The sequence below is a fragment of the Anas platyrhynchos genome, chromosome Z (assembly GCF_047663525.1).
Source record: "Anas platyrhynchos isolate ZD024472 breed Pekin duck chromosome Z, IASCAAS_PekinDuck_T2T, whole genome shotgun sequence".
Taxonomy (NCBI): domain Eukaryota; kingdom Metazoa; phylum Chordata; class Aves; order Anseriformes; family Anatidae; genus Anas; species Anas platyrhynchos.
Window position 1 is genome coordinate 5386412 of NC_092621.1, and position 15018 is coordinate 5401429.

The following is a 15018-nucleotide window of genomic DNA, read 5'->3' on the forward strand; positions in this document are numbered from 1 at the left end:
GGAACATTTATCCGGTATTTTCAACGTCAACAGTAGGTGAAACACCAAATAGAGAAGAATGATGCAGGCTGGAGCAACGAGACAAAATCAGAATTAGGGGACACCTGTTAGTTTGTTTTCACAACAAAGATTTCCTAGTGAAGAAGTAAAAAGTCTCAGTTACTGTTTTATAAAACTATATGTGAGTGTTCCACCTAGTTTATAATCCTGCAATCTTTCATGATACAGTTAGCGTTGACTGCTTCACCCATCAAAAGCTTTTCATTAAGGTATGATCACCGTTCTTAGCACAATGTTGAAATATCACTTGGAACAGAGTGCTAGGGCAGACTAGGCATGGACTCCATGGGTGATAAAGATCAATTCTGCATATATGGATGAATACACATACTAGGCAACTTCAAATGTATATTCCCGCCTTTAACTTCAGTGATTCTAGAAATCACTTAGACCTCATAGAACCGGTGCAAGCCTCCTCAGGTCATTGGTTACACACAAGTCATCAGAAGTGACTGAGAATTTCATAATATGATGTTTTTGGTTAATTAAAGACAAGGAAAGCTTTCCTGTTACCTTTTTTACAGTCTTGTCAGGTTCAAGAGCAATATCTGGAATGTTGGCATCCACCATGAGGGAAAATAAGTTCAAGATCAAGTTGGAATACCTGAGTAGAAGAGCAGATTAGATAAATACTTTGTAAAACGTACAAAAGACAACATTTTGTGAACAACTTCATATAAGAAATAAGATCAACTTGAGTTGGTAATGTTTCAGAGGAGATGCATATACACCACTTTATCTGGACATATTTAAGATATCCAGTAATATGAATGACAGTTTAAGTCTTGTCTTGAACTGCCAACACTGAACACAGACCATGCATTTTTGGTGTTTTTTTTTTTTTTTTTTTTTATGTTGGATTCTTTTTTTGTTTTTTAAACAATCTTATAAAAATAGCACATATTTTAGAACAATGTTTATCCACAGACACACCAAATATAAACAGTTTCAAATCCTGTAACATTTAATGCCTTCTCCCACTCCTAGGAGACCAAGCATAAGCTTGGATATTGATTCAAAGGTTAACTTTATTAATTGTGTAACAGTTATATAGCAATATTATATATATTAGCATTCAAACAAATGAAGTCTTCACAATTAGAATGATTTTTCATGTTGCTGTGAGGGCTTTTGCCATAACAGGTTGACTGTGAGTGGTTCAACCAGATACTAAGTCTGCAGTTGCTCAGTTAAGCTGCAGTAACTTTGGTAGTACAGATGTCAGTTATAACCATTTAAAGAGAAAAGACAGAGTAGTTTTAAGTTTTAATATGGTGTTGCAAATCTTTTAAAGAACATAATTTTACCCTTGCAGGAAATTAGCTCTAAGTTGCTATTTGAAAGGATAATTTCCAAGCTGTTCAACATAAACTGAAACTTCCCTTACTCCCTTAAGAGAGACAGTTTTCTTTTAGAGACAAAGTAAGCAACAAGCTTCAAAATCTGAAATACTGCTTTTTGAAGAGCAGCAGGAGCTTCTTTGATGATAGAAAAAGAATTCTTAGTAGTAAAATTTATTAGCAAACTTGTAAATGCATATAAATTGGCAATCATAATACCATGAAATATTTTAACTACAGAAAATGACTCTTAACCATACTCTACAAATACTGCTCAACAAAAATCTCTCTTGGAAAGCTTAATTCTAACAAAAACTATTGACACCTAGTAACAGGAACTAGTACTACCTAGAACATTTCAATGTGAGATCCAACTCTTTAGAACACAACTATTTTAAACTGTTTGGACTGAAATCTTTTGTCTAATTTGTTTCAGCTGTTCTGCTTCACGTTCCCAAAGGCAAGAGGCTGGAATCTGGAAAATGTCTTTTAGTACAATAAAAATTACACTACTATTTTGTTTCAAATCTGGCTACAAACTCTGGCAGTCGAGTTGCTTTAGGTGCCTGAAATGCTTACCATAGGTTTTCATGAAGATTTCTTCTACTTGCCTGAAACTAGCAAATTTCAGTTTAAACATACTTAAAAGCTTACAGATAAGCACTCTCAAAACTATTCCTACGTCATTGGTAGCTTACAGCAATAGCAATTGCCAAGGACAGACTACTTTCTTCACTTTTCATGCTCCTAATAATAGCATTCAGATGTAAGCAACCTGAATTATGTAGCGAGAAATTGGGCAGAAAGAGAAGGGCTGGACAAACCAGAGACTGAACAAGATGTGTAACAGGGTGTGATAGACAAATGGCAAGAGCGCAGAGACTGATGCTAACTCTCGATAAGGTCTTATGCAGGTGCATGGTATGCCATGGACAGGCAAAAAAAATAGAACCAAAAAAAAATAGAACCAAGAGCCAGAAGCAAGGGTGTATGCATACTGGTGCGTAGTGGCACATGAGACACAGGGTGTCAAGATGCTCACAGCTGGTCCACATACAACCCAAATTCACCCTAACATTAGACATTTTGTTGGAAAAATATCTTCAGGTGTTGGTTCTAGATTCTTTTCTGACAGATCGTGCTGAAGAGTTGTAAACTGGGAATTCAAAGGGGAGGGAAAGCTGACACACAATAGGACTTGAGCGTTTTTAAGTAAGCTCAACATGTATAAAAAAGGTGTAAAATGCTGCTATGCCACAAGTGAGGATACAGCTACAACCTGCCCTGCAGCACATTCAGCACATGTGGGCTGCTCCTTCATTACAGCACTGCTGACAAACACATACAACTGATCAGTGGTGTTCAAAAAAGTGGAAAGTCATCTCTCCCCAGGGGAAAAAAACAAAACAACACACCAACCACAAAAGTCCCTCAGCAATGATCATATGCAAAATTTCTTTCATCTAAAACTATGAACAAACTTTTTCCACTTATAAAAGTTGAAAATTGTTTTTGTTTTTGCTTTGCAACAGTATTCTACCAGGAACCCTGAAAGGCAGATCCAGCATTTGAAACATGCAGAACACTGTCTATACCCCAGGGAAATGAAGAATAAAACAGGAACTTATAGAGATAACAAATAGGGAATTTGCATTTCGATTTAGCAATTAGAAGTTATGATTTCACCGTACTTAGCCAGAAGTATCTGTGAACAGGTTGGCATCAATGTGCAGAACCGTTAGAGCTAAGACATTCCTCCATATTTTTTTTTCCTGCCTCAATAAACAAGTAATCATGATCATTTTTAATTTTAGCTGCTTAAAGTAATAGTTATTGTAATACCAGTATTATCCTATGCCTCCTCTGCTATCCTATGCCTTAAAGAGAGATCCAAAACCATTTAAAAATGTTTTCCTATAAACCTGAACAAATATTGGAGACATAATTACAACTTATTGGAGACATAATTACAACTATAGTCCCAGAATTAAAAATGAAGTTATCTTGATTTACAGTTCAGTTTTATACCAAAATGACTGCTGCACTCCACACTTGAGTATCACCTCTGTAGCAAAACATTACATAAACTAGTTAATGCAATGGATAATCCTTCACTGACATAACAGACCTGTTCACTGAAAAAAACTAAGTTTAAAAAACAAAGAAGTATTACTTTCAGTATACTGTATTTCTGATTTGTGAAGTTTTGAGAAAAATTCAGAACACTTAATATATATTGGCCTTCCTATTAGACTTCTCTGAAGTCAAACAATCTTTGCCACTAACATGCTATTGCTTTTTCATTCTACTGAAATGCTGTTAGTAAGTCTATAAAACAATGCCGTATTCCTTTTCTTCTTTTAACAAGGGAGAAACTACCTGTGACTTTTTTCTGGTATCATTTAATATCATTGGCTATGTACTTTTCATATAGGTATTTTCACATTCTTTTAACATTTCTGTTTTATTTCATATATTTGAAGGTTTATATTGTGTGATCTAAAATGACATTCTTTCATCTACAGGGAAAATGTACTAAATCAGTCACAGGACACACCAAGAGTGCTTACATGCATTCGATGTTCAAACAGAAAGATGAGCTACACAGCTCAGAAAGCTGATGGAAAATTATATGGTCACTACAAAGAAATGAAACTGCTTCAAAATCTGAAGGTGTGATCAATTCCTCCACAAACAGAAATCTAAAGAGGCTTTAGCTGCCATTGTTCTGTCTATCTACAAAAGCTGCTAACATACTTGACTACCACATGCAGCAGCTAGTATTTGTTCTGTGGGACCTGCATCCAACTAAGCTTATATATACCATCTTCAAGGCAAAGAATTTGATTTTGATCATCACTCGTCTAAATTGGAGGAGGGTAAAGCAGCAAATTAATAATGATTTAGGGTTAAAAGGATACTTGCTTGATCACCAGTAATCAGAGAACTTGCTTAAGGGCAAAAACACGTCCAAAAAACAATTTAATACCCCCACAGAATTTATGAAAAAGCTATGTTATTAAACAAGTAAAACTGAGGACCTTAACTTAAAAGGCAATTATATTCAAGCTCCACATTATACCAGTGTTGTAATGGTTTCCTTCCTTTGTTTTGTACAAATTCTTGTTTGAATTCTGAACATAGACACAGGTTTTGAATTTTTAACAGGAATATCTTCCCTGATATATTCAATATTCTATTTTACCGAGGCTCTATTAACTTGTCCAAATAGTTTTGTTACCTGCGGAGATGGAGAAAAGCTGTGTAGCACTGCTTACGGAACTCCTGGTACTGCTCACTCTGCGTGCCTCCCATACCTTCCACCATCTCCTTATTCAGCTTCATTGGGGGAGGTAGAGGCTTAGGGTCCCGACCCAGAATGTAACCAAAGTCAATGTGAAACAGTTTACCTACAGATGAAAGGCAAACATTTACCTCAGTATTTCACATATCAAATGGCAAAAATACTCAAAAAAAAATATTTAAGTACAGTTTCCTGAAGATGCTAAATTGCTCTCAAGAAATACTATTCACTATTTTTTATGAGGCTTATAATTCATGTTTTCAGATATCAACTTGAAATTATAGACTTAAATAAAGCTGATCTCAAATTCACTCAAGAGTACTAACAAATAAGGTAAGGATTTTGTTTACTTTTTAAACATATGGAATATATTCATAAAGACTGAACCAATGTTCAAAATAAGTAGACATCAAATAGACATTAAGTGCATAGTCATGTTATAGATACTACTACTTCTTTGCTCCTTCTTAAGAACTTCTTAACAAATCAAAGTGTCAATGCACATATTGCTTTTTTTCCTAGTATCCCATTTGGCTGCCCCAGTATACAATAAGTTATTTTAGTAATACATTATATTAACCAAAGGGAAAATAAGAATCATGATCTTAAAATCCTTTAAGAGTTGTCCGAGTACACACAAAATTTAACACCTCTGAAATATTTCTAGAAACATGTATTTTAATTGTATTTTGAATGCAATGTCTCAACATACTGCATTTGTACAAAAATGCATGAGTTACACCACTTGATCTCTACTTTTCCCTTCTCAGAGCAACTATGTTTGTAATGTTCCTGTCATTAACTTGACAAAAACTTACATACATCTCATTTCAATTGCACAAGGCAACTTTTGATCCTATAAAGAGTTTGTTTATTTGCAAGATTGTCCATACTTCGTTGGAACACGTTCACTGTGTTCCCTTTTACTAGTGCCAAATCTTACGTGAGATGCAACATGGAGCTAAATAAAAAACTGAAACATCAATTTCCAAAAACAAAAAACAACAACAACAAAAAAAAACACTAGAATATATTCATATTATAAAGATTAAGTATTATATGAACATGCAAACAGAAACAGTCGTCAAAAGCCTAAGTGGTTCAATTCACAAACCCTACGAAGCCAGTTTTTAGGAATATTCTTGACTTACTAAATTGAAAATATTGACCATACAGAGAAAAAAAGGTGTTTGTGAATTTGTTTTGCAATCAAATTTTCAGTTTGATACTAAGCTTTTGAACTGCAGAATTTAAACAATAATAAAGCTGAATTAAAAAAATAATTCAGTTCTGCCAGTGTCCATATGTGCATATAGAAGGTACATAAATGAAATTTCATAGAACCACCTAGCTTGGAGAAGACCTTCTAAATCATCGTGTCCAACCGTCAGTCTGACCCTACTGAGTCCCACCACTTAACCGTGTCCCTTACTATCATGACCGTAACTTAAATATTTATCTCCAGGGACGGGAACTCCACCACTTGCATGGGCAACCTGTTCCAATTCTTGGCCACCCTCTCCATGACAGAAATTCTTCCTGATGTCTCTCCCCTGGCTCAACCTGTGACTGTTTCCTCAAGGAAACAGTTGAATTTTGGTAATCAAGGCAAGTTGAATTTTGCATCCAAAGCAGAGCTCTGCAGTAACATTAATAAATTTATTTTTAGATAACTAATTCATAGAAGAAAATGACGTGGATAAAATTAAATATGGATATAAAAAAAATTAGAAACTTTTAAATAATAACTAGAAAATGATTATCATGACCTATCTATTCTCAGATACCACAGAACATACCAAGTCTTGCTTCATCATTATGGAATTGAATTGCATTATAAACACAAATTTGTTTCCCTGCAGGTGTTTTAACTTGCATTGTCTATATTAATTTTAATATTTTCATAAGTTTAGACACTCATCACTCTTGGAAAAAAATTGGAACGTAGCATTTTTCAATTAGTCATCTCTCTGTCCATTTCATTGAATAATAGATGTTCTTTCATTGGAGAAGCTTGCTTGAAATCTGTCATAAGCACTCTTCAAGCCAAGAAACAAACTCCATCACAGTCAATTTTCTAAGGGAGATCACAAGGATGCTTAATAAGCAGACTAATTATTCACTAGTTGATAAATACAATCATTAATGTAGCCTGGTAACTAAAATGTATCTAAATCATTCTAGAACAGTAATACATGAGTGATATACATAAACATACATAATTTATCAAATACTTTTTTATATCTCAGTCCTAAAAAAGAGTAAGCAAGCTATAAGGTGGGACCATCCTCATTTAACATCACAGCTTCCATAGCTATACTCAAAATTTAGCAGATTTTTAGGCTGACTCAAAACATATGTCCAACACTTTAACTTAAATACAGTAAATATATTTAATACTTTTCAAATCCATGTACTAAACACAAATATTATTCATTTTCATTTGGAAAGTTCAAGATCAATTAAATCATCATACCAAATTACAAAATAAAGACAGAATGCTCCCTTGATATTAGCCTGAAGCTGCAACTACACTAAAGAAAAGACTGACCAGCCAGCTCGAAGGAACACTGCTGTTTCAGGGCTTTCTACAAAGAAACTTGACTTATGCTGTCCTTGAGGACATAACTAAAATTGGAACAAATGAAGAACAATCTCATTTTGAACAAATTAAATTGGTAGTATAATATAATATTGAAAATTAGGTGGAACTTGCATTATTAATGTTAATAAATAATAAACTTATCAAGATACTTTTAACGACTTGAATTTTTTAATACTAAGATAAAAGGTTGCAAGTATCTCAAGTGATCATCTAAAGCAAAATTTGTATCAGGGCATGACAACCAGCATCTCACTTTCAAGATGATTAATGATTGAGATAGCTCAGCTGCATTCTTGGATATTTTTAGCATTTTTTAATCCCAAGTTGATGATGTTGAGGATAGTGTTTTTTCCTATGGCACTCTACGGAAAATGTCACTTGTTATATCTCATAAAGGTGACCTATACAAAAACATGTTATGAAAATATAGTGTGTGGGAGATGCTACTTCCTTGTATTATGCAGACAGCAGAGAACGTATCAGGTAAAGATGCAACAAAAAATAAATCAGAAACCAAAGAGTGCAGATTTAACCAAAACCTGCTAAAATAATAAATAGCAGCAGAAAGAGAAGGACAAAAACAGGAACTTGAACTCTCCAGCTGTAAATAATCTGGAACAGCAGCTTCATGCGAGCTTCAAACAAAATATCACCGTAGTTGGTTTGCATGGCAAGGTTTCGGTAGCAGGGGACATAGGTGTGGCTTCTGTGAGAAGGATCTAGAAGCTGCCCCATGTTAGGTAAGGGCCCTACTGTTGGCCAGAGCTGAGTCAGTAAGTGATGTTGTTTGCCTATTTGAGAGCATATTTAAGACAGGTGAAAAAAAGGCTGTGCCACACAGCAGCTGGTTGAGTGAGAGAAGTGAGAAACAGCCTTACAGGCGCCAAGGTCAAGAAGACACCAAGAAGGAGGGGGAGGTGCTCCAGGCACGCAGCAGCAGTTCCCCTACGGCCTGTGGAGAGGCCCCTGGTGGAGCAGGCTGTCCTCCTGCAGCCCATGGGTCCCATGGAGCAGATCTCCACACTGCAGCCTGTGGAGAGGAACCCATGCAGGAGCAGAGGGGCTGGGCAGCTGCTGCCCATGCTGGAGTAGTTTGCTCCTGGAGGATGGACCCGTAACATACATGTCATTCCTGTTACACACCTGCAATGAAGGACGCAAAAGCTACTAGCAACTTAGTTTGTCAGCTTAGTTATAATCCTTCTTCAAGGTATGATCTCCTCAAAAACACTACTCATTCAAGATTTGTCAGCCTCAGATGTGACAACTTTTTCTTCAAAAAAAAAAAAAAAAAATAAAAATAAAAATAAAAGAAAATATTGGCAAGTAATCACATCTGGAAAAAAAATCCACAGGAGAAATCAGCATCATATCTAGGCAACTATTGAGTGAGGTTTTTTGATTATCAAATGTCACACAACAAAATTTATGACATCTTCAACTGAAGGTTCTTTAAAGTTACATAGATGGTTTCTTACCAACCAACTTTTCTCATCTGAATTTAGAGGATTATTCTTAAAATTTTTTTTTCACTGAATGGTTAAAGTTGGAAAGGATCTTGTGAAGGCCACATCTGGTCCAATTCTACTGCAGGTCCACCTAGAGCTGCCTGTCCAGGATCACGTCCAGATGACTTATGAATATCTCAAAGGATGAAGACTCCACTGGGTAGCCTGTACTAGGGCTCTGGTCCCCCTCACTATTTCATACCGCAAGATTTCACACCACATGTATTTATATACAGTTATCATCAATCTTGCCAGTATTAGACCAGTTGTGAAATCTGTGCAACACATTGCTTTTTCTGAAGGCTTTTAAATTCCATGTTTTAAAAACAAACATTTTCCTCCTTCAATTTACAGTTAGTGCCATAACACACGTACACCTCGATCTTTTATCATCATATTTTTATTCTGGCTTATAATCCATCTTCTTCAGAGTTATTACATCTTAATTTGAGAAGGCTTTAAATTATTAGCCATGCTTATAATTAAAAACAGATTACAAATACTAATTTACTACTGTTCCTGAGTAACTTCTAAATCCCAACCCCCTACCTAAGTGATTTTTTTTTTTAAACAGAAAGAATTGAAGAAAATGAGTGAAACATTTGGTCCTGAGTCACTTCCATTTTTGTACATCTAGATATAAAGGCCGTGTCTTTCTAGTATCTATATACTGAAAGCTATTTAGAAATTTGAGTTCCTTTAAAAAATACAGGACTTTAAGCACTTGAGAAAACTACACATAAGGATTTAGGAAATGCATTAAGAGAGAAGTATGCCTGAAATTCTTGCCGTATTTTAATTCCTGCCATATTTTGAGGTTAGAAGCAAGAGTACATGTAGGTACCTACATATAGTCTACATATAGTCAAGTTACACAGCTTTGTGCAAACATTTCTGACTTTGAAAGCGTCTCACTTGTCAGAAGTCTTAAGGACAACATTAGCACCCTTTTAGAAGTGGGAAAGACTGTGGAAAAACTTCAAGTAAACTCAGATCTTAAAAAATAGTGCCCTAACCATTCTCCACTCCCCTGCTCAAGGATTTTTTACTTTTACTGCAAAAACTCAAATAAAAAGCAAGAAAAGGCAGTTACTGATTGGAAGAGAATCTGATATTTCCAGAAACATGCAATTATAAGTGCACAGACAAAATTTAGTTCAAAACTTAAGAGCTAATATAGTTGTATATTAGCAATTTCTGGTGTCACCATCAAAATCTCTCCTTCACTAATAGAGCAATGCCATAGTGAAAAAAATACCAGAATGCATAATTTGTCATTAGTAATCACCACATCTTCTAACTTTTCTAAAACCGTGCAAAAATAGGAGAAAATAGTATGAGCTGTTAAGGACTTATTTAGGATACAGATTTTAAGTCAATATGCTGGTAGAAAAGCAAGTTGTAGATAAACTTTATTATCATCATCCATATAATGGATAAGGGCACAGCTTGTGCTAAGCATTTTAATATCCTTCCCCTAAGCTGTCCATTATGAAAATATATTCTTATGCTATGCCTACATACAGAGAAGATACCAGGTATATATTGTTATATAGCTAATATCTTTAAGTGGAAAAAAATCAGCAGTTCAACAGGTAAATATATATTCTCTTTAGAACGCATCACAGAAATGGGTGTTTCACAGAGAAATCTAAAGGATAATATTATGTCTTAGTGTTCCGCTTTTTTAAAAAAGGATGATCCCCTGTGAAGATCACCAATATTTATATTTGTATTTAAAAATTTAATTGCTTTTTACATGCTATTGAAGTTGGTGACATTAATAAAGGTATTTAGCAAAGTACTTATCTAAAAATTAATGCTGAAGGAGTGTTTGACTCCTACTTTTTTTTTCCATTGTTGTCATCTTCAAACCTGCTTCTGCACAGATGTTATCTGAAAAGCACTGAGTGCACTATCTCACATATGGAAATGTTCAGATGTTCGCTGTCTTACCTTGCAACTCTTTCTGAGATTTAACTTTTTATTTTAAACATTACTCACAGATAAGGATGTTTTGCCTTCCTTCTAGGAGAGAAGCATCTCTTTCCAAACTAAATACTACTGCTACCTGTGAAGTAAAATGGCCCAGCATCTACAAATCTTAATACTTTTTTTTTTTAAATTGATATGAACAAGCCATCATATTTCTATAATCAGAGGCAAGGAGTCATAAAAGATGGAAATTTTTTCAATTAGGGGACAGACATTCTCACCCCTCAGTGCAAAAGAGTTTGAGTGGGGAATAATTTGTTTTTATGAACTTCAGCATCTGTTGCTCAGTATTTAAATTATACCATATCTGTTATACACATAACCACCTACATAATAAAAGATGATGAAACAATTTTACTGTAATGAGTCCAACACATACAGATACATCAACCAAACTGTAACTCAGACAGACAGGTAGATACAACAAATGTAATGATATACTTTGTTATATTAAACAAAAATTATGTGAACCCCAAACTGGGGCTCTGTCTTTTACTCTTAGAAAATTCAATTTTTTTAAGCGTAGTTAAGAAATAACCACATATATGAATCCTACCATTTATTAAGAAAGTTCTTCTAGCTTAGATTCTCCTAGATAAATTAACTTTTTCGTTATAACTCAATGAAATTTTCAGTAGCAAGAAACAGAAACCTTGGTAACAAGTCTATGCAGTGGTTGAAACATATGCATTTCTCTTGGTAGCTTAACAAAGTCTCTTCAAATATGACCAACATAAACCTCTCTTGGTATGTTACAAAACGTAGGTAGCAGATGAAAAGAATTTCATACTTAGAATTTACCGTGGATGCGTGCTGCCCTCTGCTGTTCTGTTTAAATTTTTCAACTGTGCCAAATAGCCATGGTTTGGTTACTTTTTAAACACAAGATATACATTCCCTCAAACTAAAAGACTAATTACAACTCTGAGTATCCAAACAGTGCCTGCTATAGAAAATGCTTTATATCATCCTTTGACAAGTGATAGGGACCTCTCAAGAGATATTTTTAAATGTCCATTTGGACAATTCCAAGCAGATAAGGAGAAATTCATTTGATTTAGGTGTTTGTTCCCCCACGACCTTAGATCAAGATCGTCCACTGGAATGAAGGCCAGATGTTTAATTTTCACCTATTCCTTACATAGTATGCTGACTCACATTAATACATACTTCAGGCCTACTGTAAACTAACAAAATATTATGTTTCTCTTTTCCCCAAATAAAATTTTTTGTTATTTACACATTTTTCCTTCAAGAAATTATTTACTATATTATAAAAGCAATTTCTAACTCTTCTTCATGAGGAAACTAAGGTATTCAAGGTATCATAACAGCTACACAAGTATCCAAAATATTTGCTAAGAGTTTCTGGACTTTATCCAGCTAGAAACAATAAATATTTTAATTTTCCTTTAACCCGAGGCATTATAGCTTGATGTTCAACATACAACTCATCCAAGACTTTTTCTCAATACTCCCAGTGTTCAGTTAGAGGAATCCTAGAAGATGAGCTGATAAATGAAGCCAACTTAGCTAGAATTCCACCTGCAAAACAATCTACAATATCCAGCATTTTTATTTCACTCCTCAGGAAAACAAACATTTCTAACTGCCAAGTATATTATAAACAAAAAGCTGTAAGAAAATAGATGCTGATTGTCTAAATGGTTTCATTGTCACTTGCAATTAAGCTGCTTAATGCTTTCATGGAAAAGTTTCCTTATAGATCGAACATTTCATTTTTTGTTGTTTTTTACTGCTTTTTTTTTGTTTTGTTTTTGTTTAAACCTCTCCCACTCTCTGAAAAATGAAATGTTTAACTTCAAATTAAATATTTTTTATACTTAAAAAAACATACAAAGCACAATTCAACTTCAAATAAGCACAGAATTCCTTCTGAGTTCCTGAATTACGTTAGCTAGAAAAATGTATTAAAATATTTTTTAAACTGAGTTATTGATTTAGAATTACTATAATTATTCATTCTACCTGGTCCATTTTTAATACACATAATGCAACAAAAATGGCATTAAAAAGTTAAACAAGGTAGGGAGGAAGAATCAAAACACTTACCTCCTATTTTCAATTTTTGAGATACAAAGGGTTTGCTACAAAGGACATTTGACTAAATGGCAACCTTTTTTATTTTCACTCCTTCAACCATGAATTTGTAATAAATAGAGCACTCTGTCTAGTTCCTATTATTTTACAGAAAGCTGGAGAGAAAAAAAAAAAGCAGAACAGTCTAGTCTATCAGGCTGATGAAACACTTGGATTTTTGTAGTGTAGTGGCTTGGTTTCATCAAAAACACAAAATACACAAGTAGGAGAAAGTGAACCTTGCTCTGACAGGTCTTAAGTGACATTCCCTGTTTTGGGATGCATCATATTTATAATTTTTTAGAAAAACATGCAGACCTGGAAAGCTCACAGAATCAATTTTGTTAAAAGAAAGTCCAATCTGAGACAGAAATTAGCAAGGAACTCTCACTGAAATCATCACGATTATACCCAATTCCATAGGACTACTAACAATACTTGTCTAAATATCTACTGTATTTTGAACAGTGTACATAAAATTATTAAAATACATCCACTTAATAGATCTTGAAACTGCTTTCTGATACCATGTTAGAAAACCAACTAAATAGGAATGTAACGATTTAGAAAATAGTTTGATAAATAAAATTAGGAAACTTGGACTTAGAGTTACTTTACAAATACTTATTAGAGCATCCTTTTTTCAGCTTTCAACAAGTTCTGAAAAGAAAAAAACAGCAAGTATGATTTTTACCAAAGTTTAAGATGACAGTGACAGGTTTCATGATCTTAAGGAAACGCAGTCAAATTTTACCCTGTAGTATGCCTCTAATACTTTCAAAAAAGGTCAGCATCACTCAAGAAAAAAACTTGTGTTTAACAAAAATAACTTGCAAGTCCAGCTTTCACGTGTCTTAAGAAGTGTGACAGTAGAACACATGGCTGTAAAATAAGCCAAGTGAAACCTACACAAAAATCCAGTGCTTATAAACATTCCTGAGTTTAGGTAAACTTAGGACTTCCATTACCTGCAGATGCATAAATGGCTGTTAACACAGACATCAATACCACGTATTGGTTGTGTTATCTCCTGCCCCATTTGATTATAGTGCACTTTATCTACTTGTTCTCTTATTCTTTAACTACCACTTCACACTACTGACAGTTTAAATCTAAACTTTGATTCACTGAATCAAATATTACCTCAGATGAGCCAATATATCTTTACATTTAGAATACAAGAATATTCTACAGTACTCAATGGGCTATATCTGCAAGCAAAATGGAGCCAACATATTTGAATGTTATCGACACACTTGAAATTAAACAACTGTTGTTATAAAATTATACTGCTAAAAATAATTACCTGTTTTTGTTAGCAAAAGATTATCCAGATGTCTGTCTCCAACTCCAAGGATGTAAGTAATTACACAATAACCAGCTGTAACAAGTAAATTGTAAACATCAATACAAGTACCTTTCTTGGAGAGCAACAAGTTCCACACAATTAACAGCAGCATATAATGTTATCTTAATTCTTGTTCACAAGTAATAAGTATGCCACAGAGGCTGGGAAGGTGGGAATGAATAATCAAGATTATCAGCAGTATTACTTTGCGTTCATGATAAATTAAAACTCTGGAATATATTTGGTACTGCCTAGATTCAGCTTTTACTACCCTATTATACACCTAATGGGTATATAAAAAATACTTCTGTTCAATATTAGGATTAAGATACTTCAAAGTAAGATGAGGTATTTTGATCAAAATAAATCATAAAATCATAAAATATCCCCAGTTGGAAGGGACCCATAAGGATCATCAAGTCCAGCTCCTGGCACCACATAGGTCTGCCCAGGAGTTTAGACCATATGACTAAGCGCACAGTCCAAATGCTTCTTAAATTCAGACAGGCTTGGTACCGTGAATACGTCCCTGGGGAGCCTGTTCCAATGTGCGACCACCCTCTCAGTGAAGAACATCTACCTGAGGTCCAGCCTAAACCTCCCCTGCCTCAGCTTGACACCATTCCCGCGGGTCCCAACACTGGTGATTAAGGAGAATAGGTCAAGCGCCTGCCCCTCCACTCCCCATCACGAGGAAGCTGTAGACCACAATGAGGTCTCCCCTCAGACTCCTCTTCTCCAGGCTGAATTGGACAAGC

The 15018-nt window shown here is 34.7% G+C and overlaps 1 protein-coding gene across 2 annotated transcripts in view; it reads right to left on the reverse strand.

The window, feature by feature from the left end:
• The window catches only part of PIK3C3 (phosphatidylinositol 3-kinase catalytic subunit type 3), a 67106-nt gene that overhangs the window by 15749 nt on the left and 36339 nt on the right, over positions 1–15018 (reverse strand). For both annotated transcript variants that reach the window (XM_038170664.2, XM_038170663.2), the window contains 3 exons: positions 14219–14293; positions 4642–4810; positions 574–664 (listed from right to left, as the gene is read on the reverse strand). In XM_038170664.2, coding sequence (XP_038026592.1) covers positions 574–664; positions 4642–4810; positions 14219–14293 — 335 coding nt within the window. The remainder of the gene's footprint in view (positions 1–573; positions 665–4641; positions 4811–14218; positions 14294–15018) is intronic.